This window comes from Leptonotus elevatus, chromosome 12, assembly GCF_054856555.1.
Source record: "Leptonotus elevatus isolate MCC_2025b chromosome 12, RoL_Lele_1.0, whole genome shotgun sequence".
NCBI classification, from domain to species: domain Eukaryota; kingdom Metazoa; phylum Chordata; class Actinopteri; order Syngnathiformes; family Syngnathidae; genus Leptonotus; species Leptonotus elevatus.
Genome location: NC_141250.1, coordinates 10,190,410 through 10,214,758, shown reverse-complemented (window position 1 = coordinate 10,214,758; position 24,349 = coordinate 10,190,410). Strand labels below are relative to the sequence as shown.

The 24,349-nt window shown below is 39.0% G+C and overlaps 2 protein-coding genes across 3 annotated transcripts; both read right to left on the bottom strand.

Moving 5' to 3' along the window:
- Positions 1–79: 79 nt before the first annotated feature.
- LOC147164497 (immunoglobulin-like domain-containing receptor 2) lies at positions 80–15,228 on the bottom strand. 2 transcript variants are annotated; one of them, XM_086092141.1, is made up of 9 exons: positions 14,980–15,228; positions 11,836–12,168; positions 10,026–10,145; positions 7,667–7,723; positions 6,731–6,877; positions 6,472–6,660; positions 4,314–4,515; positions 1,791–2,427; positions 80–447 (listed from the first exon to the last, which is right to left on the bottom strand). In XM_086092141.1, the coding sequence occupies exons 1-9, from the start codon at positions 15,020–15,022 to the stop codon at positions 412–414; spliced, it is 1,764 nt and encodes a 587-aa protein (XP_085948267.1). In that variant the 5' UTR covers positions 15,023–15,228; the 3' UTR covers positions 80–411. The 2 variants fall into 2 exon arrangements, with proteins under 2 accessions (XP_085948267.1, XP_085948268.1); XM_086092142.1 differs by lacking the exon at positions 7,667–7,723.
- A 583-nt stretch (positions 15,229–15,811) lies between these two features.
- LOC147164496 (cell surface A33 antigen-like) lies at positions 15,812–20,429 on the bottom strand. The gene is made up of 7 exons (XM_086091267.1): positions 20,283–20,429; positions 19,694–19,860; positions 18,207–18,420; positions 17,954–18,118; positions 17,467–17,583; positions 17,062–17,185; positions 15,812–16,960 (listed from the first exon to the last, which is right to left on the bottom strand). Exons 1-7 carry the CDS (start codon positions 20,332–20,334, stop codon positions 16,384–16,386), a joined length of 1,416 nt encoding a protein of 471 aa, XP_085947393.1. The 5' UTR covers positions 20,335–20,429; the 3' UTR covers positions 15,812–16,383.
- Positions 20,430–24,349: the final 3,920 nt, after the last annotated feature.

Genomic DNA, 24,349 nt, shown 5'->3' with positions numbered 1-24,349 from the left:
TGGTATGTATACATTTTCAAACGAACTTGTTATATGTACAGTATACTATACAGCAATATGAAACACACTCATCATAAAATATGCAAAATGTATTTTATTAACATGAACCAACAAAAACATGATAGCATTTCAGAGTTGTTGTTGTTTTTTGAAGAGTGCCAATAATCTCTGCAGAACAATTGCAACTTTCAGTGTTGTACAAACAGGAAGATTATGTGTATCTATACATTAATTACAACTGACACACACAAAAAAAAACGAACCTGAGTTTTACTTTTGTAATAATAAAACTGTAGCACTCAAAGGTGAACACTGGCAAAGTCCTTCCAGGCCATCAAGTCATTAATGTGGCGCATGCTGTATGGTGGAAGAGATGGCATTTGATCCATCAGGACGGGTGTGAAGCTATGGTCACACTTCGAGAGTGTTCCTGCTCAGTGTTGCGCTCTGTCGAGGAAATACAGTGAGAGAGCCACGTGTTAAGAGACCATGCATTCATGCTTGAAACGGTGGTGATAAGTAGCCAAAGCATGAGACTGGGTTAATAGCAGGTAATTGTAAAATATGGATGTTGAATAAGTGACATAAAAATAAAAATAAATCCATTATTGTGTGAATGCTGAGAGATGCTGAAATGAAAGATTAGAAACAAGGTTAAAAATGCATCACAGCATATGCCCCCAATGGCCAGTATTGTCATTCCATGGACTAGGGGTCAGATGTACTTGGCTTTTTGCTTATCTCTGTTGACAGGAAGAGCAAAAATGTTAACTGTATGCACAAAAGTATTAGGACACGTGGTCATTCCACTTCACACAAGTGAAAATGGAAGAAAAAAAAGGGAAGAAAATATTGACTTGTATTCATCCCAAATAGGAGTCTGCGTCATTTTGGTCGACTGGTAAGCTTTATTTATTTAGTATATTATTAATAAGATCAGTAGATAAGATAAAATAAGATTAAGAACATCAGTCCACATATAACTGTAATTTGTTTCATGAATCATAAAGCATGAAAAAGTTGAAGTGAGAAAGCCACGTATTGGTTTGTTGTAATCTGTTGTAATCGTAAACGACTGCAAGTCAATTAAGTAGATAACCTCTCTTTCATGGTTCATTTGCCTTTATTATTTTTACATAAATCTTACCTATAAGCCCAAAACATTTATGTCTAATACATCTGACAGAAATTAATGTATTGCTTGTGTTTGTTAAAAAAAAATTAAATAAATGGAAGGAAAATCTTGAAAAAGAATTGCATTTAAAATTGCACTAAAAAAATAATTCAATTAATTCAATTAGATTACTTTTCAAAAATTGTTCAGCCCTATAGTATTTCATGTCCACAGTAGTCCAAACTCATCTGAGCAGGGACAGAAAAAATGCTTCTTCCCTAAACTGTCCTAACTGTGAAGAGGCGTGTCCCAATACTTTTGTCTATATTGCCATGCTCTAATGGACGCTGTTTGAACTGCACCGCTAATCATGCAGTCGAATCATGTAAAGACAGCGTTTCCTATAGAGACTTGTGTGAACCTCGGGTCTTGCGTACATAATAGTTCAGCTTTGTTTTTGTTTAAAACCCTCCCCTTTCATCCATAAATAATGCAAACCGCAGTCACATGGACCAGACCCCAAATCCCAAAGCGCTCTACTACGGTACCATGAATACTGTACTGTAAAACATTTTTTTTTATAATAATACAGTAGTGGTTGTATGAACAATGACCATGATGTAGAGGGAGAATGCTGTTAACTGGATGTCATTTCCTCCTGCTACAAATAACTCACCAGGTTGCATCTCCTGTCTTTCTCCTGTGATGGGAGGGTCATCCCCTGCTGGGGCCTCGTGTACGAGAACGACGTCATGGCAGGCCCTGTGGTGTCAAACCGCTCTGTTCTGACAGATTCTCTGGTACGGTGCCAGTCGCTACTCATGCCCCTGCGGTAGCGCTCCGCCTCGCACTCAGAATACGGAGGCAAAGGGTCATCCTCTTCTGGGCGGTTGCTAGGCGAGCGGCTGTAGTGGCTGTTGCCGCCCTTCCCTCTGGAGCTGCCTTTGGAGGGGGTGTCACTGTCCTCATCCGGCCTTGCGGCGCCTCTGTCCCCCTTCGCTTTTCTCTCCATCACATGAGTGAGGAAACCGCTATCGTATTCCCCGTAACAGGGTGGTCTGGAGGCGAGTTCGCCGTCCCACGTGCCCCTTCTCTTCTGGCGTAAAGGTGCGGGGCTGCCGCGATCCCAGCCGTCGTCTTCATCTCTATAGCGACGTCTCGGAGGAGGGCTGTAATCCTGAACATCTGGAGGCTCGGCCCGACGGCTACGGGAATCGTACGACCGTGCAAACTCCTCCAGCTCGTCCAGTGAGCCAGCGCGGCACCTCCTGCTCAAAGCCTTGCTCTGGAAGTGCTCCGAGCGAGCGATCCACCTGTGGAAATGGACGGGACACGACATGGATAAAAAGATTTGACTCCTTGTGTGTTGCTTTTTCGAAAAAAATAAAAATAGTAGCCCATACATCATACAAAATGTTATTCTGAATTGGTTTGGCTTTTATTTTTGGCTTTTTTTTGCAGGCATTTATTCCAAACGATCAGACGCCATCAGGCCTAATTTAAGATAAAAAGCAAGACTATGAGTTGAATAACTTCAGTTTTTTTTTTTTGTAGTCAATGGTAAAATGAGAATAGTCAACGTCAACTGACGTCATCAGTATTTTTCCAGTTGTTAACCCACTCCCGCTGTCTGTGCAACTGCTTACCTACCACCTCTAAACTCTCCCCGCCAGATATTTTTTTATCTCACTCCTCCATGCACATTCACCTTCACAGCCTTGCAGATATGTTAAATGTGACCTCACTAGTCTAAACATGACATTCCAATTAATATTACATTTGTGGAAAATGAGTTATGCAGCAAAATCCAGCCATTTAAAAAAAGAACAATCACAGTTGTTTCAGCTTCAGAAAACAGGTGAGCTGTGATTGGTCGTAGCCAGAGCCCTGAGCAACTGTGATGTCATTTTCACTGAGCAGCAAGTGGCAAAATGGCGGCCCCATGAGATGGATATAAATGGCTGGATTTTGCTGCATAACTCATATTTCACAAATGTAATATTAACTCATTCACTGCCATAAATTCATTTGAAAAAAGATTGGTAAAAATTAGGAGTGACAGGCGATTAAAATTTTTAATCGCATGACTTCACTAATGAACTCACGATTAATCACAAATTTTATGTCTGTTCTAAATGTACAATTAAATAAATCTAGGTTTTCATACTCTTGTTAACAAGTGTGGAAAAATGTTAAACTAATAGAAATAGTTCAAATGAAGTTTTGACGTTTATAGCCGTCAATGGCAGTGAATGAATAAAAAAAAAAAGATTATTAAAAATTCGGGGCATCAGGCGATTACATTTTTTAATCGTAAGTAATCGCATGACTTCACTAATTAACTCACGATTAATCAAAAAATTTAATGTCTGTTCTAAATGTACAATTAAAAAAATCTAGGTTTTCATACTCTTGTTAACAAGTGTGGAAAAAAGTTAAACAAATAGAAATAGTTCAAATACATTTTTGACGTTTATAGCCGTCAATGGCAGTGAATGAGTTAATCAGAATGTCCTGTTTAGACTAGTGGGGCTCCATAGAACATATTATTGTCAAGAATTTTTGGGCGGGGGTTGACTTCCCCATTAACACCAATTTACTGAACCTTGCTATTGCAATAATATTTTGTAGCAATCCCGCAGTTGTTATGTACAGTAAATTGTTTTCAGAGAGGGATCCGTGTTGTTAAAACAATTGACAATGTGTCGATCTCTAAGTTGACGGGTCGACCAAACGGTTCAATTCCTCTGCAAGAATTTAATGTACCTCACAGGAACTCAGTGAAGCAAACATCAAAGGATTCACTCGGGAATATTTTTTCCTTTTTCTTTGGTATTTGATAAAACTATGCCAAAAGATTCACTGGGGACGTCGGTAACCAACACAAGATCTTAAAAGTACCTCACAATAGCTCAGATGAGGAAGTATCAAACTCTGCAATTTTTTTCCCCTTCGCATTTTCACAACATTTGAGTTCAAAATGCCAAAATGCATGCATTCATCAAGTTAGTCGCGCTTAGCAACTGGCAACACAAGATGGCCGCTGGTGGCTTAATTTCTCACTATAGCAAGTAAGCAGCATTGCCCATAAGTCCATGATTCTACACAATTGACCAAATCCTTAACAAAATTAATTGCATGGTTACTATGCTCATCCCTAGTTTGTCATTTCTCCATAGGCAGGACGAAAAAAATTTACCTTCTGTCCAGTTCATCGTCAGAGTGGTTGTCTCGTTCCTGCCTGTGTCTTCTGCCCTGTGCGCGTGGAGCCACTCTCAGCGATGACTGGTCGTCAGTGTCAGCGATGGGAGGAAGCGCCTTCATCTGGACGGTGTGGTAGGTGTGTCTGAAATCTGCATTTCCTCCCTCATGGAGAGAGCTGAGTTCTGACAGGCTACTGGCTGTATGGGCACACACATCTGAATATCAAACAATGCAAATGATGCGAGTATACAATTTCATGTTGTGAAATCAATAGGATGGTCAGAATGGAAAACAGCACAACCTAATTTGCACAAATCATGCAGGACACAAATGGAAAATAACAAACACACACAGCCACGATGCCACTACACTACAGATTACACACAACAGTCTAATCTGCACTATTTTACGTTTGACTGTGGCCATCTTGGCAGAGGGAACCTGAGGAAGCTCATTTTTTATGCGGTACAGAACTTTCACAGAGCCCTTGTGGTCCCGACTGGCCTTCAGGCGATAATCACCGTATACTGTGGATACGAACACACATATGCATGCAAGGACTGCACGCACATACACTCACGGGTCACAAATAGTGTTGTTCCGATACAGATACAGATACAGATACAGGTATAGACAGAGGCCCTGATACTGCATTAAAACAGTGGTATCGGGGAGTACTAACAAGTAACATGCCGATACCGTTAATTCTGACGCTAATATAGGACTTTGGATGCAGCATCTTATGTCTTGCTCATGCACGACATTCACTGATGTGTGACATGTTCACTGCATGCCGAGCTAAGATATCCTATTAGCCATTGAATCATTGAATGCTCTAAACCAATGGCAGGACAGCTTTTTCATGTTGAGAAAAAAAAACCTAGGTATCGGTATGGTATCGGAATCGGAATCTGTATCGGTATCGGAACAACACTAGTCACAACATTAGGTACAACTGCACATTCTGTTCCTCTCATATTGCTCAAGATTGTGCAGGTGTTCCTAATGAACTGATTAATGAATGTAAACACGTATGAGTATTAAATTCATGCAAACATACTGTATATTGTAAGTAGACCAGAACAAAAACATGCTTCTACAGTACTGTGCAAAATTCTTAGACCACCATTTCTAGCCTTGTAATTTTAATGACCTATTTTAGAATAGTCATCTAGACACAATATAGTCATTCAGACATAATAAACCAGCCTCGTATAAACAGTATTATTCTGACAGGCAGATTTACAAAATGGCTCAAAGTGAGGGGAAGTTGCAGTAAATGCTTTAGCTAATCATCTGGAAGAGAAGTCCACCAAAAAATGTCCGTTACAATCATATGTTCTATGCGCCCCCACTAGTCTAAACACGACATTCTAATAGTGCGTTTGTGGAATATGAATTAAGTAGCAAAATCCACCCATTTGTATCCGTCTCAGGTAACAACAAATCACAGCTCAGCTTGCAAATGTCACATGACCAAACAGGTGAGCGATGATTGGTTGTTACCTGCTGAACAACTGTGATGTCATTCTCAGTCGACAGCAAGTGGGAAAATGGCTGCCCCCTGAGATGGATCTGTATGTATTACCGAGAGACGTTCAAACTCCGAGTTTTCACACATCTATTTAATAAGGCAAGTTGTAAAATGTCTCAAGTCCTCGTTTATGTTTAACAAATTTAAAACATCGTGCTATTTCTAAGTATTGTCTCAAATGTATCTCCAATTTTGATACTAGGATCGTATGCCAAGAAATGTTTCTTGGGAGTAGTAATATGGCGGCCTCGCGGCTTCAAAATACTTGGCCTATCGACTATCCAGTAATATAAACAGATCAGTGGGATAAACACAGGTGGATTTTGCTGCTTAGTTTATATTCCGCAAACCTAATATCAGATACTGTGTTTAGACTAGTGAAGCTACATAGAACATGTTATTGTAAAGATTTTTTGAGGCGGAAATCCCCTTAATCCTTTTTTTTTTTAAGCATTTTCTGATCATGTTCCAAAATCCTTTCTTTCTTTCTTTTTGCTGCATTGATGACTAATACTGTAGCATTGCTAAAACTAAAACTGGCTTAACTCTTTTGCACTGTATTGCATATGAGATGACAATGAACATGTCAGTTGATGTGTTAGTTTTTAATGACACTCACCTCCAGCCAGGTTATTTTCCACTGAAGGGATAGTGGCAATGGAGGGGATAGAGGCCACAGAGGTGAGCTTTGGCTCCATGTGTGATGAAGGGGCAAGAGGCAAAACAGTGGGAACACCAGGAATGTAGTAGGGATACATTTGCATCTGAGCGGGCGGCGCGTTCTTCCCCTTCTTCCCGGCCTCGTATACTGCATTAGGGACAATTAGTGTTTTAAACTTGGAATGTGGCTGAAGTCACCTACACGTTATGTTACGTACAGTGTCGCGGGCAGCAGCAGGTGTCAGGGCAGCAGCAGCACCTCAAGTAGCAGCAGCAGGAGTGTGGGCAACATTGGCACCAGCAGATGCCCATCAGCACCAGGAACAAGATGCTGCCCAAAGCCACGCTGCCTACGAACGCCCACTCTGTCATACAGACACAAACATATGCAGATATTTACTTGATATGTGTTTTCTGATGGTATTATGTAACACTGTACAGCATTGTATTGTGTCATGTCTCATCGTACAACATCGTGCCATGTCATATTGTGTCATGTCATCTTCCTAGAGAAGTGAGAGATATAGTTTCGTAACTTCATACCATATCGTATGAGGGATATGGTAATGTTATGATATGATATGATATATGTGATATGATATATATGATATGATGAAGATTTGACGTGATACCATCTGGCATATGGCACCATATTTAGTAACGGACAGTTACCGTATTGTATCATGTTGTCTTATCATTATGGTCTTCCTGGAAGCAGAATTCCCCCATCTGTGGTCCCTTCTAAAAGTTTCTTCTATTTTTTCTATTGGTTTTTCAATTTTCCTTGCCCAGTTGGGAATTGTAGATCAGAGTAGACAATAAATAAATAAATAAATAAATAAATAAATAAAATAGCAAACCATTGATTTTGTGAAAATCAACATCTCCAAAGTTTTCTGTTTGTTGCATTCAAAACCAAACAATCGACCAAAATGGGAAATTCAACACAAATTACAGGTGACTCCTATCTAACATGCATGCATAATTAAAGTAACTGATACAAGTATCGTTTCTAACACGTCATTGTCAAAATATTGGTTGAATGAATTGACCAGTGGCAGTAAAAACTTTAAAAAACAAACAAACAAAAAAACAAAGGAGGTAATGATGCAGTAAGAGGCAAAGCATAAAGCTGAAAAGTGTTGAAAATATACCTGGCATTATCTCCACATCAAACTCAGGTAGGATATCAGCCGGCTCAGATTCCCTGCCTGTAGAGAGACGGAGATAAGTGGGGAAGGTCCGCAGAGGGAGCAGGAAGCAAGAGTGGAAATCAGATAAGATCATGCCAAATTGGCAGCTACTTTTGCTTGATTAATGGTCGGCAGTCGCGCATCATTAAGTACGTCGATTAATTAAAAAATTGCCCATAATAAACCAGCATAACTGAAAAGCAGTTAAGTTTAATCGTCTACAGTACACACACACACACCCATGCGCGCGCGCGCACACACACACACACACACACACACACACACACACACACACACACACACACACACACACACACACACACACACACACACACACACACACACACACACACACACACACACACACACACACCATTAAAACAAATTACATTGAACTTCTGTTGCACTGTTTTTAACAAGCTAATTCTCCAATTAGAAAATTATTTTTAGGTCTCAAATTAGCAATGATTTTTTATAAATTTAGACCATCTTCCTGAAATACAAACTTTACTGAACACCATTTCTCACCCAAAAAACCCCAACAACATTTAAAACAACACGACTGACATTAATGTTTGAAAATGACTGAACTTCTTGGCACTAGCTCTTCTTTTTTTTTTGGGGCATGCTAGCATATTAAACAGATGTTAACAGTTCAGTGTCAAGCAAGCAAATGCCTTTACATGCTATAGCACCTTTTACAAAAGCCACACAATGCTTTGTAAGACATACGGTACATGTCAAGCAAAAATGTAAAAACTAACAGTGAGGTTAAAATAGAAGATTTTTTTTTTAGCAAAACTAAATGTGAACTTAATGTGATTGGCTGGTGACCCATTCAAGGTGTAGCCCACCTATCGCCCAAGTCAACTGGGATAGGCGGTACAGAGAATGGATGGGCTGAATTCATGTTAGTTCTTGTGACATATTTCTACTACTACTAGTGAATGTCCCTATGTAAGATGTTGAAATATTCAATTTTTTTTACAGAAGATAAAGAATATATTATGCCTAAGTGCAGTGCCGCCGCTACCCCCTTTGGGCGCCCTATGCTTTTTTTTTGTGTGCGAAACCTTGTGTATGTAACTGACAATTATAATACTTGAAACTAGGATCTTAATGTCTTTAAATAAAAACAAATAATGTTGCGTCAAATGCATGCACGACGAGTGATACCCCTCCTCCTTCCCCCCCCGGGTACGGGTGCTGACAGATGTTTCAGTAACATGTCAAGTGCATGCCAGAAGCTCACCAATGACGTGCACGCTCAATATCGCAATGCATGCCTGCCCCACACGGACGATGGTGCGACTATGCGTACTCTGCTTATAGGGCGCGGCGACCTTACTGTCAGGTTTCTATGTGAAAGGACAAAAGGGGGACCTGTGAACTGTAAACTGGGGCACAGTTTACAGCAATGTGCTGTGGGAGGTAACCTAGCAATCGTCCTACATATACGCACCACAATATCAATCTCATTAACGGGAAGAACTAGAATACAAAGATGCTAGCCGCCAAACTATGAAGCAACGGAAAAAAAACTATGTTTCCCCTCAGATAAAATGTAACTCTGGACTGCCATTCACATACCGCAAGACTTCATAACAAAGAGAGAGTGGAGGAGTTGTGCAGTGATTCAATGAAAGATGAAGAAATGTGGCGATAGAGGAGGACGTGAGCAGAGTTGGCGAGGCAGAAGGGGTGAATGTCATGATCATTCCAAAATATATCCAAAAGAAAAATGATTAAGTGCTCCTACTACTTACTAAATACTTGATATTTTGAGCAGATACAATGTAGCTAGAAACAGTGATATTTTTTAGGCATACATGACAACACCTTCCTAAAATAATGGCCTAAGTCCTTTTTTCTTTTACAGTTCTCCTTGTTTGGGCTAAAAGTTTAGACGGACAACCGGGTTTTAGTAGGTTTGCAGTGGTCTGAACTCTTTTTTTTAAATCATCATTAGTAATTTAGGTCAACAATGGATCAATCAGAAATCATCACAGAATTTCTGGAGTTAGTTAGCTGCACTGAGAGAAAAGGGGGTGAATCATTTTGCACGCCCTACTTTTCAGCTATTTATTAAAAATGAATTTTGTTCCAACTTCCCTATTGTGTCCCACTTGGTGTTGACTCTTTACAAAAAAACTCTATAATTTTATGTCTTCACGTTTGAAATGTGACAAAATATATTTTTTTAAGTTCAGGGAGGGGCTAATACTTTTTCAAGGCGCTGTATTTCTCCTTTTTTCCCCTAATTTGATAAAAGTGTTGGTGTACCTAATGTAGTCTCCAGCTAATGAAGCTTTTTTCATACCTAGCACCAGTAACTCCACGTGGGCCTCGTCCGTTCCTTCCAGGTCATCAGAAACAATGACTTTGCAGAAATACACTCCGCTGTCACCCCATCGTACCTGCCCGATTCGCAGGTCTGCTTCTGCACAAAAATAAGAAAACAGATTTCATGAACTGATTGACTGTGTCATACATTAAACGTGTATGAGGTTATAGGCCTACTCATGATTGACACAGTCATTAGAGTTGGTCAGTAACGTGCTACATTTACTTTGTCGACTTTTGGAATAGATTTGTACTTAATATAGTAGTTTTGATGCAACATACTTTTTACTTTTACCTGAGTTTCTGTGCTAAGAACAAACTGTACTTTTACTCCATTACAATGAGCTGCATTCCGTTCACTACTTTTATTTTTTATCTATATATTATATTACTTGCACAATTGTGATTATTTGCGAGATTTCCTGTCTCTGTTCAACAATCAAACGCAGCCTGGCAGTCACATGATTCAACAATGCGTTTTTTCGCCTGTTCGAGCATTCTTCTTTGATCCTTTGATTCTTAGTGAATTGAGGCTTTGCATACTATGATGATCTCCTATGACATCATGAAAAAATGAAGGTTTGAAATATTTTTCCCAAATATTCTTACATAATGTTTCAAATTGTAGGACCTCAGGAGTCTTATTGTCATGTTGTTGCAAAGTGCGTCATGCATCGCTTCCTGTTGAATGTGGCACACTTGTATATAACCATAAGACATGTGCCTTTTCCTGATAAGGCTTTGTGTTTAAAAGGGGTCCACGGTTGAATAGAGGTCATAAAGGGGTCGTCACAGGTGATTGGGGCCTATTGTGAGGTAAATACAAAAAGGATTTATTGACGGCAGTGATTGCCAACCATGGTCCTGTGGCAAACTAACAGGAAGTCCGCCATTTTGATTTTTGGGGGGGGGAATTATGCATCATTTTTGGCCTTTTAATGAAACTGCACACACAAGGCTTGGCAAAAACATTTACATTTTAGATGGTCCTTGTCCTATGTAGCAGTACCCCAACGTGGCCAGGGTTGCGAGGGCCCTTTATAGCTGCTCGCAGCTCTAGTTATTATTATAATTTACCTCATCTTGGTGTTTTAAAAATCTAATGTGGCCCTAACCTTGCCAGCAAGATGAATTCTTGCGGTATTTGAGAGTTCACAAACTCCGGAGAATACATCTTGTACCGCTCACGCTGATACGTTTGCAGCTGACCTTTTTTAGGTCGGACCAATCAGCCGTTGTTGTTCCAAGACGAATGGATGTTGCAATGAATTATGTTCTCGCAGAATTACTCATTGTTTACTTGTTAAATTTGAACAGTGAGAGGCGTTTCGTAATTTTTTATCTGGTAAAGATGTTCGTGCCCCCCCAAGGCGAGATGGAAGACGAGATTTTCATCCATTGCCTTGATTGGTCAAAACAAATGTGCACAGATGCCGCATCGTTCAATCAGCTTAAAGTATTGTAGAGCAAGTCCGCCTTTCCCGAACGGGTCTGCCTAGTGAAAAAACAGATTGATAATGTGAAGAACTGCCTCGAGTGAATCACAATTATCAATCTGGCTGGAGAGGTTAATTTGGCCCTTCAGCAAAAGACTGTAACCCCTCCTACTCTGATCCTTAAACTGGTGGATTTGGAGATGCGAGGATTCCACCCAACACAATGTGACCTGCGATCAGTCCAGAGTGTAATGAGGACAAGTGCTAGGATGGATGGATGGATGAACAGACAGACGGATGGATGGATGGAATCCTTAAAGACACCATTAAAAGACTAATAAATGTTATTACTGTTTATGATGACGATATCCCTGTTCATGTAGTGCTCCGCCAGCGTCATGGTGGACCCTTGTGCCGAAGCCACCACCCGAACTGTGCGGCCGCTGTCGCCGCAGTCCAGGTGGGACTTGTCGGCGACATCCGAGGCCTGCGAACCCAGCAGGCGCTGAGCCATGTTGAAGGAGTCGGTGGTACGGTCGTTGCAGTACGACTTGTACCACCACTGCACCACTGGCGTATGGGTGGAGGACGTCTGGTAGTGACACGGTAGGACCACCGACTGGAAGAGCATGGCGTACTGCTGCTTCTCCGGCACCATGACGTGCATGCCATCGCACAGGCACACTGAAAAAAATGACACAAGAATTAGGTGTTGTGGGAAAAGAAATACTCATTTCATTCAAGAATAGCTGAGATAAATACTTAAAGACAAAGTTATTTGCACTTTAAAGCCCCAGTGTGTAATAAGTGACCACGAGATGTAGCTATCATCACCAATTAAGTCGGAGCCATAGGCTGGAGTGGCTAACTAGATTGGCTAGCAGGAGAAGCTAGTTTAAAAAAAAAGAAGTGTGGCAGCATGCCTAGAACTGCACTCCAAGGCTACTTGGAAAGGTAAGCTGCGGTCGACCCATTGGATCTGACACTCGATGCAAGCACTACGTTCGCAAAGTTGTCTTTTGGGCAGGAAGATGGCGGCGAAACGTCATGTCAGCCTCTTGTAAAGTGAGGCTCCAGCCATGTAATAGAATTACTGATTACTAGACCTACAATTATATTATAATATATATATATATATATATATATATATATATATATATATATTATATTTTTAATAGCTCTGACATTAATCACATTTTCCATCAATTGAATGGCCATTATGCTGTCATAGCCACCTTGTTTTGTTTTTACATGACTAAGTGTCCTCGCTTTTGTGTTGATTTGAATTTGGATGACATGATAGGCGCCTCTGAACAAAATTATTTCCAGTTATTAATTTGACAGTAAATTTCAAATGAAGTGGCATGTCAACGAACTACCTCTTTTTCAAAGAATTGTTCACTATTTGCCAAAGTGCAGCTTATTGTGTAGTGAGTTGAGTTTGATGCCACCATTCAGCACTCGTATCTCAAATTTATACTTGCAAATCAAAGCCAAACCAAAAAATAAAAAATGGCCGAATTTTCTTTGGTGTTGTCCCTGATATTTTTCTGTTGTGAAAACTACTTGCTCAGTAAAGGTTGGGAAACACAGACTTAACCAACCAATCAAACTAACCATTTTGCACCTGGATAAGCAGCCTTGGTAGATAACGTGTCCAGTATCAAAACAAAAGGCAGACGTTCGCTTCGTTTGTTGGGGGGAGGTTGCCAGTGTCAGGAGGGTTAAATTCCAATGTGTGTGGGGGGAGTGGGTGCATTAGGAGGGGTTATGAAGAGGCAGGGGGTAGTCATCACAGAGGGAGGGAGTGGATGAAACGGGCAGACACTTGTTGCTGCTTTCTACCGTGTTAACTTGAGGAGGGGCAGGAAATCACTGTAAACAACTCCTAAAGACGGGAAATGACACAAAAAAAGGAGCAACCGCCCTAAAAAGACATACCTGATAGCAAAGTCAGTTTTAATGCCTTTCCCGTATATATATATATACATATATATGATGATGAGTATTTAGTTTCTCAGCCCTAGAGGTGACTGCGCTCTGACATTCCTCCCACAAGTCTTCGCTTTGTTTCCCATTGTTTGTAAGCAGTACCCCCCCTTCTCCTGTCCCATTTGAGGACCAGAAAGGGGCAGGCGTTTACTCACTCCCATCCAATGAGAAGCTCAGGCCTGACCCAGCTGCGCGTGAACAGACCAAGTGACTGCTTAGGATTAAGAGCGAACCGTTACATCCCACGAATACAGTAAAGTATGAGCACAGAGTAACCTGACCACGTCATTTCAATACTACTCAGCTGCTTTAATGAAAGGTTCAAACTGTTTGTTTTTTTATAGATTAAAGCATGGTTTCTCAAACATGGGGTAAAGGCCCAAAATTGGCATTTTCTTAAAACAAGAGGATTTTTATTGATTGCGAATCAGGCATATAATTTCTTGCTTTTTGAGTCCATCTTAGTTGTGTTCCTTATGGATGTTACGGCATGACGGGAAAGCCTGTTTTAAACATGTATACCAATGACAAAGGAGCATGTTTCCTGTCAGTCTTTTCCTTTCCACATTTCCTGCTTTTACTCAGTTGGACATTCCTTCATATTGACTCATTTGTCCAACAAAAACTAATAAGACTCACTACAGCTCCATGTTTGATAAGACAAAAATACATTGTTTTGAACATACAAAGCATTAAAATTTATAGGAGAGGAACAAAAAAAATAGCTATTGCATATAATCCATGTTTCATTATGGGGGTGTCTATTTTAATAGATCACATCAATGATGTTGGGCCGAAAACTCATAAGTCAGAATTTGGCAAATTTGTTATTTAAAAAAACGCTACAATATTTTGGTCAGTGCGCAAGTGTGGGTGTCAATCTAAAGTGTAGAAAATGGCTTGCTCTCTTTGATGATGCAATGTTAATGGTTGAACAAACATGCCGTTTTGGGGGTCTCCATCAGTTGACACTTTTATGGTTATTTAATGTTAATTACTTAATATAGAAGGAATTTTTCTTACTATTATTGTACGTCGTGCGTATTATTAATACTATTAAGTAATTATTTGTAATTTGAAATTAATATAACTTTAATTTCAAATAGGTTAACATATTTTTAAATAAATTACATGACAGTTAGGGACACAGAGGAAAAATGTATGAACATTCTGAAAATTGTTCATCCTGGACAATCAGTTCCTCTTCATTCATTGATAATGGATGCGTGAGCACATTCAAGTTCTGCAGTAGGCTATCCACAACCAGCATAGCATACGCCATTGCGTGTGTTTATTATACAGTAGTTCATAACTATGTATACGTTTATAAAACAAGCTAATGGTAAAAACAAACTTCGCTAATGCAAAAATCAAAGAATGTGGCGCAAAACTCTTTTACACGAAGCATCGTGTGGTTATGAAGTGGTTCAAAGAGGCTTCAACCTGTTGCGCTGATATTGCAAAGACGCTAAATCGATGTAAAACAAAAGCATTTGCACTTACCCAAAGCTACTACGGAAACGGCCAAGCGATAGAAATCCATCATTTAGTCCGTTTGGCGATCAGGAGCAGGCGTTTATTGGCATTTCTAACGGCTCGGTTGTCGACCGACCGCCTGCTGCTGAGCGAAGGAGAAACTCCGACCACAGTCAACTAACGGGACGGACTGTACCATTTCATTACGAGTGGGAGTGAGGGAGTCCCATATGGGAGGGGGTAGAAATGGTCACCCTTACCCTCTGACATGAAAGTACTATAAGACAATACAAATGTTTTGTCATGTTTAAACCAGTGACGCGTGGTGAGGTTCGCAAATGGGGAGGCTCACACCTCTGTTGTTGGTTATATGAACCCAAATTGAAACATTAATTTTAAAAGGTTTTAGATATGCTTCGTTCGATCCCACAGAATCCACACTTCAACATAGCAAGAAAAAACTATTTCTAGTTCATATAAGATTAAAGTTGCTTTTTTTTTGCTTGCCCCCCCCCCCCCGATCTCTTTACATTAAAAAGCATTTAGTCTTATACCTTTATAATATGATGAAAGCCCCGATTGTGAAATCACCCACATACCGCATGTCTTATGTTTCTAACAAACCATTCCATGTAAAAATCAATAAATAATTTGACTACTCGTAGTTATGATTCATTTATTGAAGCCAAGCCAAACACAATTACCTCAGCACAAGTGAATGAAAGAGATTCCCGGGGAGTGGAAAGCTTACCAAATGATGTCAAACAAATCAAATTATAACTCAATAACTTACTGTAACATTACACATTAAAAAATGAAAAAAAAAATATATATGTAAGGAAGAATTACAGAGGTGTATTTTGGCTAAAATTACAGTTTCATAAAATGTAGCAACAACAAAAAACATCACTTAGATCAGGGATGGGCATGGCAGCATCACTCTGAGTGGCCCCTTGATTCTTTGTTTGCTTCAATGCTGAATATTGGATTTTTTTCTATATACAAGCATTGAAAAATGTATAGTGTGTAGTGCCGAAGCCAAGGAGTGTCACAAAAGACTTTACTGAACATCACTCAACATCCAAAACAGGAAGTATGTCACTCTAATTCCCCCCTCATGAACATACTCAACAAATTACAGTTCCGTGAGGGAATTATGTCAACGAGAACCACAAATGAAATATATTGTTCTTTGTTTTGCTCATATTGAAAATGGCATTTTTGTCATACATACATTTGGTTAGGAATTGCATTGCCCTATGTGGCCCCAGTACTGACGAAAAATTGTGCCCCTGACCCAATCATTTAAGTTGCCCATCCCTGACTTAGACGTTAAAAATAAGCATATTGAAAATAAGAATCGACATTAAAAAAATGAAAAAACACACTTATCCAGTTACTTTTCTGAACATCAAATAGAGAAACTTCAAGCTAGTGATCATAGGCATCATTAAGGCGATCACGACTTCCACCATAGCGCCCGCGCTGATCGTCGAGCCTGTCGCGACTTCCTCTGTAGTCGTTCCGATCTTCGAGGCCTTCTCTACTGCCACCGTAACGATTGCGCTGATCATCGAGCCTATCGCGGCTGTAGCGACCGCGCTGATCGTCGAGCCTGTCGCGACTTCCTCTGCAGTCGTTCCGATCTGCGAGGCCTTCTCTACTGCCACCGTAACGATTGCGCTGATCGTCGAGCCTGTCGCGACTGTCACGGTGATCGTCAAGCCTGTCGCGACTTCCTCTATACTCATTCCTATCAAGGTGGTCACGGCTACCACGGTATTGATCTCGCTGGCTATCCTGGTCTCGCTCGTTAATATATCTACCACTATCGGAACCATGACGATGATCTTCTTCCGGTGTGAGTTCAGTAGTTCCCGTGTTATGATTGTCTTGAGGAACGGCGTCTTTGTATTCCGACGGCTTTGTTTTGACATTAGACTCTTCATCCTGATATTGAGTTCCAGCTGCTTCAGGAGCATCGGAAAACTCAATTTCTTTGGGGGAACTGAGGCATCAAGAACAGAAACAACGTGATTAAGAGTTGATTGGTGCTTCCACCCTTGATATTAACTATATGAGATATATTCAGGACTAAACAGGACATACCCTTCAGCATTCTTGTTCTTTTTAGACCTCTTCTTGTAGCAAAAAAAGCTGAGAATGCCAAGAAGAAGAAATCCAGCGACAACACCACCAATTATGCCTGCAGTGGCCCCGTAGTTCATGTTGGCTAGAGTGTGGAAGAAGGACAGACAAGATGTTTTGTTCTTATATTTTCAAAGCCAAGTCACTGACGGTGTCTCTACATGTGCCCTGTGATTGACTGTTGGCCAGTTCGAGGTGTAGTTTAACTTTGCAGTCAAGTTTCACAGCTTGTACCATGTTCTTGGTTTTTCCAGCCGTTCATTGGAAGCAGTGCTTGTTATATATAGGATAAAATCAGTATAACTAAAAAGTAACTATAAAGTGTAGTGACTCATGCACACAGGTTAGCAGGATGTTGATACTCACCAGGCATCACTGCTAAGGTGAAGTTGCAGCTTTCTGAGCCAACTCGATTTGTTGATTCGCAGATATAGAATCCGGACATCTCTCTTGAAATGTTAAACAGGGAAAGTGCTCCATCCTCTAAGATAAAGAATAAGCAGATGGTAAATTTTGCGATATTTCGCATATAGTAAGGTCTCATAGTTAAACCTACTAAGCTGAATGCAATCGGTTCTCTGTTGACTTCCAATTCCTTTAGTAATTTAAAAAAAAAATCTCATACAATTATGTGAATCATTTGTTCCATCATATTATAAACGTTATTAACTCTTTGACATATTGTGGTAGCATCACAAAATCTCCAATGCAAAAAAGCAAAGCCCACTTGTAGAGTTAAATGCTTAGATGGTAACTTTATATTTTTTCAGTTGTGCCACTTTTGTTTTTTTTTACTAGTTTGGAGGTTTTCACTATAAATCAATTAATTAAAATGTGCTCAAAGGAAACATACTCTCGCTAGTCTTGGGTGGAAATTGTCTGGGTGTGTTTTCTACACTGTAACTCTTCCATTTATACGTCGGTTTTGGGGAGCCCTCCTGAGACATGCAGGTGAGGGTGACATTGTGCCAATATTCTGCTGTTCCCTGCAGCCTGCACAGAGGTTTGGATGGAGGAACTGCAGGAAGACAAAACAAACATGAAGTCATCAACAATTAGTTGTGTTGGACAGAGCAGTAACCATAAAGCATAAAAGTTGTTCTTACCCAGCACCAGAAGGGAAGTGGAGGCTGCGGTAGTTCCTTCATCGTCATTTGGTATTTTGACGCTGCACTGGAAGTGCCGACTGTCCTGCACGGTCAACTTTGTTAGTCGCAGTGTGCTCTGTTGTGTAGGAATGTCCACTTCCATGAATGCCCGACCTTCATATGTGGGTGCGATGTCGACTGCGTTGTTTATAAAATAGGTGGCCACTGGTATCTAGAGAATGGGCATGAAAAAAAAACAATGAATTGATGTTTTCCACCTCATTCGCAATTCACGACACTAGGATGATTTACTTTGAATGGTTGACGCAAACAGTTAAGTTTGTTCATGAGAGGTTCTCATTACTCCATACAGGGATTCTAGTGATTATTAATTACACACTGATAACAGTGTTTTCAGCGAAAACTGAACAGATCATCAATAACCGTGGCAACACAAGATGGCTGCCCAATAGTTTGGCCTGCACACTCTCTGACAATGAGTGCGCCACTGCCATGTACTGTAATGGATGTTCAATGGCACGTCATTCTAGTACAGCAAAAAAAGCTTGCTACCTGGGCTCCCATGGTTGGACAATGTCCTAAAATGCAGTTATCTATAGTATGCAAAAATAAATACTTTTTTTTTTTTTTTTTTTTACAACAAATGGATAAGAGAAAACAGTGCTTATCGTAAGGGTTTATTAAAAATACAGTATGATCACCACAATCTTCAACAATTTCCCTTCGATAACTGGACAGATTTCAGCTTGCGACATTTTAAGGTACTTTTTGGTATTTGCGGTGGCAAACAATTAATGGAAGCACAATAACATCCAAAGTAATCCTACACCCTACCCTATTTATTTTTTTATACTGTGCATTCAGAATAACAATAACAATAACAATATGAGGAAAATAATTATAGATTAAATTCTCATATATTAAAGAACAAAGACCAAAAGACAAAATAAAAATAAATAAATAAATACAATAGGGAATTTATTTTTAATCATCCAGTATAAAACCGTTTTTATCGTAAATATTGTATCTTTTACAAATAATTCCTGGAAAATGACCATAACAGAACATCCTGCATTTATCCGACTGATTTTTACACAGAACGCAGCAAAGGTTGGATAGTGCCACAAATGTGCAACACGGCATCCTGCAATCATTCAAAAGATGTGTAATGATGACACTGGTGCCAGTGTCTGGTGTGATTCATAAAAAAAAACTTCAAAAAGCAACAATTGATCCTAACACAACAGGGCGGTAGAAGTGATTGTCAGGTTTTAAAATTCACACCCCACTCACGCCATTCACCTGTTATACAGGTGTCATCCAGCCTCTTTTACAACCCAAAAGAGGAAAATCCTGGTTTAACAGGCAGTATAAAAATTCCAAAGGGCATAAGCATAAAATGTAAAAAAAAAAAAAGAAAGAAAAAATTCTAAATGGTTTTTTTTTTTTTACAAGCTAATGGGACAAATGCAAAGATGACTCACCATTGGCTCATCAGCCACGTCAGGATACGCTTCCCATGTGAGAACCAGCATGTTGTAGTTAGGATTTGCCGGAATAAAGGAACATGTCAGAGTAATATCTCCTCCACTTGCCGCCTCATATTCTTCCTGTGGGATTGACACTTGCAAACTACTGCAGGTGGGAAGCACTGAAATGAAAGTGGAACAGGTGAAACTCCTCTGGTGTCGCTTGAAGTTAAATGTACAGAACATATTCCACTTGATTATATTAAAATGAACAATAATTTGTGATTATTTGTCACACACTTATCGTCATCGTCCACAAAAAAATGATGTTTGTACTGTGTCTCCAATTTTTATTATTATTATTAATATAAATAAAAAATAGCGATGTGTTTTTTGTTGGACAAGTTCAACAGCAATGCAAAATAATTTAATATTTTTTTCTCTGGTTGCATTGGGAGTTGTCACTAAAAAAAGCAAATGAACTTGCTTCCGGTTTAGTGGTAAACCGTTGGATTAATGATTGACACTCATGATAATAAAATCAAGGTGTGGTGTGGATTTTAAGAAAATAGACACACACAAAAAACACACACACAAAGTGTACCTGTTAGTATCAGAAGAAGATTCTGCCATTCAAGTCGCTTCTTTGCCGTCATTGTTCAAATCAAATGTAAAATATGAAAGTGATGTCCTTGGAAGAAAAGGCCACCTAACCTTCTCTGTGATCGTTCAGTCAGGTGTGGAGTGGAGTGTTGATTCTTGTATGTAATAAGTGAACGGTTATAGGTCACGTGACAACAAACCACCAATAAGGGTTTCAAAGAAACTCTTCTACCTCTAGCAGCTCACAGTGTGGAACCTCCCAAAAAATTTAAAGTTAAAAGTTAAGGTACCACTTATTGTCAGAGGAACACAATCATGTTTCATTCAAGTACCGTAATTCAGAAAAAAAAAAAAGATAAAGGGTCCAAGCGTCATGTACTAACTGCATTTACTTAATCATCAGCTTGAAACAATTCTTGTGTATGTAATTAATAATTAATTAATTGTACTGAGGAGCCAGACCCTTTCTGATATTACGGAAAGTTTCTTATTGGGTCACTGATTATTAAACAAAATATGCACAAAAAAAGCCATCGAAAAAGTAAAACACACTTGTGGAGTCTTGATGCTATTTGCTGAGGTCTTAAGTATTGTTTGACTTTTGATGCATATCTATCCATAAGATTTTGGTTGAACTACAAATTATACGAATTTGGGCCAGGCGACTTTGGAGGTTCCACTGTTATATTAATAATACGAAAACAAATATTTGGAAATTAAATGTTACGTACGGGACAACCTCCAGCCCTTTCAATAAATCATGAATATTTATTTTCCTCCTTTTGACCTCCAGGGTGTAGTATTAGACCAATAACACGCTCTCAAAGCAACCGTTTTTTTAAATAGCTTTTTCAGAAAACCTACCTCTATATAGCAGATATAAAAACACCATAAATGAAGTTGAATCATGGAAATGGCCTTTGACCAAACTGTTTTATTATTTATTATTAACTTCCTTCCACAGTGTATAGTTTTTACACTGAGGTGATAAGACTGAAGGTGTTAAGTGAAACGTCTCTGGACAATTAGCACATTTGCAGCACTCAAAGAAATACATCATCAGATTTAAATAACACAATTACGTCAACCGATCCCACGCAACTACTTCATTTAAATTGGATGAATGTTGGGTGACTATAATTTAGTTAATGTTCTTAATTTGATAATACATTATGTAGTTGTGTTGAATTTACACAATGCTGTTATATTGAATTTACTCAACATTATTACCGGTATGTTGAATTTACTCAACAACATTATATTGAATTTACTAAAAGTAATTGTGTTCAATAAAAATGATCAATCGGCATGATGTTGAATTTACTTAACATCATTAGGCTATGTATAATTTATTTAACACTATTTTGGTTGATTTACTAAAAATGGTAGCATTTATTATTAAAGCATTTTAAGTTTTGCTTCACACTACTGTACTTCTCATTGACTGACTGATGGAGCAGCTGGGTGAACATTTCATCATGGTCACTCAAGAGTCAGGTGTCGAACCCACCACAGGTTTGGGGGATAACCACTCTACCACTGATCCATGCCATCCTACTGCAATCCCATATGTTAAATATACTTAACATAAATTCATTTTGAGAGCAAAATTCGCCAAACACTGGCCTAAAATGCTTGATGTGTTTACGTTTGTGCCTGTCTGACTGTTTGTCCATCTGCAGCAAATGGCCATATGTAAAATGGACTAGAAATTTACATGCAAAAACAAAGCTGTTGATGTTTTTGCATGTAGATTTCTAGTCCATTATACATATGGCCATTTGCTGCAGATGGACAAACAGTACATACATAAAGAATGGTTAAATTCTCCAGTCCCATTTAGATCCACTTCATCTGACATTTTGGCTAACTTTACAAGCCTAATTTTCCCGAAAGTTTGGTTTTAATTGTGACTTGTTCGATGTCAGATGTGCATGGAAGTCACTGAGCATCCTTATAAACTAGAGAGTGTTGTATACATTCTGTGCCAAGAAGTAGCACTTCGGCCTAAGTGACCCCCTGACCCCTGTGATGAATACTCTGCTCAGTACATTGTGTTTGCACTCTGTCGCCTCCAAGTTCCCATCAAATACCTCTCCCACACTTTACTGGCACCACTCTGCTTATATAATATGCTGTGATATTGTGACCAAAATGGGCTGCTTTGCCAGAAACAAGTGGGACAATTAGGCTAAATATCTGTCCTTTAAAGCAGTGGTTCTCAACCCTGGTTTTCAGGGCACACTATCCATGTTTTCCATGTCTCCCGATTCCAACGCAGGCTTCTCCAGTGCTTGCTGATGAGCTGTCATTGGAATCACCTGTGTTGGGAATAGGGAGACAAGGAAAAAGGGCTGGATAGTGTGCCCCGAGAACCAGGACAGTTTATTCTAATCTAGGTCGGTCAAATTATTGCACTCCAAGGTAAAACTGTTCCTGGGCCAAGCAGGAACAGATACAGGATTGAAAAACCATGATTCTGAGGATAACAACTATATAGTAAATTGACAAACCACAGTAGGCCTACCACCAATAGGTTAAATTATTTTCCTATTAGTGTGCCCTCCAACCAATTTTCCTCTGACAGAACAGAACAGAATAGAATAGAATAGAATAGAATAGAATAGAATAGAATAGAATAGGGAAATTCAGGATATACAGTAATTGGACACTTATTAACTTGATGTCTATTGCCACTCGTTTGTCTTTAAACGTTACATTCAAGTGTCAAGCGACACCACACACATTGCTGTGATTTCATAGAGCCAATGAGGATAAAAACAACAACAACTAAATAAAAGGAAAACAAGGTGAATTATACTGGTGTACTATTAAATATTTATAATAATTTTGTCAAAATAGAAAAAGTCCCTGAATTAGCAGCAGATTTATTGTTATTAAAATATCCATATAAATAGTAGCATACTGTGGAAATTATTCTGTTGTATAAAGACCATTTTCAAACGTATTACAATACTTTAATTTTAATGAATTTTAGGAAAAAAGCAACCTATTATTTTATATTTAACATTGTGTGATTTTGGTATATTAAATATGCATTTCTATTTTTCTACTATATTTATCTTCTCGTAAATGAATGAATATTGTCTCATCACAGCTTCCTTTAATTGTGCACACATTTCATGATATATGGTGGCTAACAAAAAACATGCAGTATATGCAATATAGTGTAATGGATGTGTTTTAAACTGCACTGAAGGGTTGTTCTTCACTCTAAGTGGTTTTAATGGTCTTTTTTGTAGACTTCTAGATTGTAGTTAAAAAAAATATCCTGCTATTAAAATATTGTTAGAAATTTGCCTACGGCTGGCAAAAAAAATATCCAGCGGGTGATTTATGGTAATCTTGTGTCATGGGTTGGAATCGTGTAATCTAATTAATGTCAGTCAGTGATGCGACAATAAGCAGAACAAGGCATGACGTCGAAATCATTGCACATTAAGAACACGGCATAACAAAACTTCCTTGTAGATCTCCCCTAAAAACTCCCATACATACTCAAATGTCTCAAATACTCAAAAATAAATAATACCTTAAATGCTTGTGTCATTAAATAATACCACAAAATAAATACTAAAGGATCAATAACTATAGTGCCTATACATACTTCAAAATAACATACAGTATATCTGACGTAGCAAAAATCACAGTTACCAACCCCCGAGGCAGGCCTTGAAGGATAAAGATGATTGTTTTATGTTCAAATGTATATTTAAAATATATAAGTTTGATATATCATTCTCATGTTTAAAAATGATTCCATAGTTTCACTGACGACGTAATGGTTCTGTGCAGGCAGCATGGGCTACATTCCCACTTTAGTGACAGTGTGAATGTGACTGAAAGGTTGTCCATCTTGATATGGAAGTGAATGACGATCAGTCCAGGGTAGTCCACCTTTCACCTGAAAATCTGTTGGTTTAGGATCAAGCTCCATGCGACCCTGAACAGGATAAGCAATATAGAAAAAGGATGGAGAATTTAATTTATCCAATTATTATTGTTTTTTAATTGTACGATTTTGCTTTATTTTGACAATTACAGTGT

Bases quoted from the DNA above. Each gene is read 5' to 3' on its own strand.
- LOC147164497 (XM_086092141.1), bottom strand. From the start codon at position 15,022: ATGATGGATTTCTATCGCTTGGCCGTTTCCGTAGTAGCTTTGG. The intron at 10,146-11,835 runs GTAATAACATTT...ATTTTTGTGCAG, and splicing joins GGATATCGTCATCATAAACA to AAGCAGACCTGCGAATCGGG. The intron at 448-1,790 runs GTGAGTTATTTG...TTTCCTCGACAG, and splicing joins AAGACAGGAGATGCAACCTG to AGCGCAACACTGAGCAGGAA.
- LOC147164496 (XM_086091267.1), bottom strand. From the start codon at position 20,334: ATGACGGCAAAGAAGCGACTTGAATGGCAGAATCTTCTTCTGATACTA. The intron at 19,861-20,282 runs GTACACTTTGTG...CTTTCATTTCAG, and splicing joins TCTTCTTCTGATACTAACAG to TGCTTCCCACCTGCAGTAGT. The intron at 17,186-17,466 runs GTGAGTATCAAC...TCCACACTCTAG, and splicing joins CACCTTAGCAGTGATGCCTG to CCAACATGAACTACGGGGCC.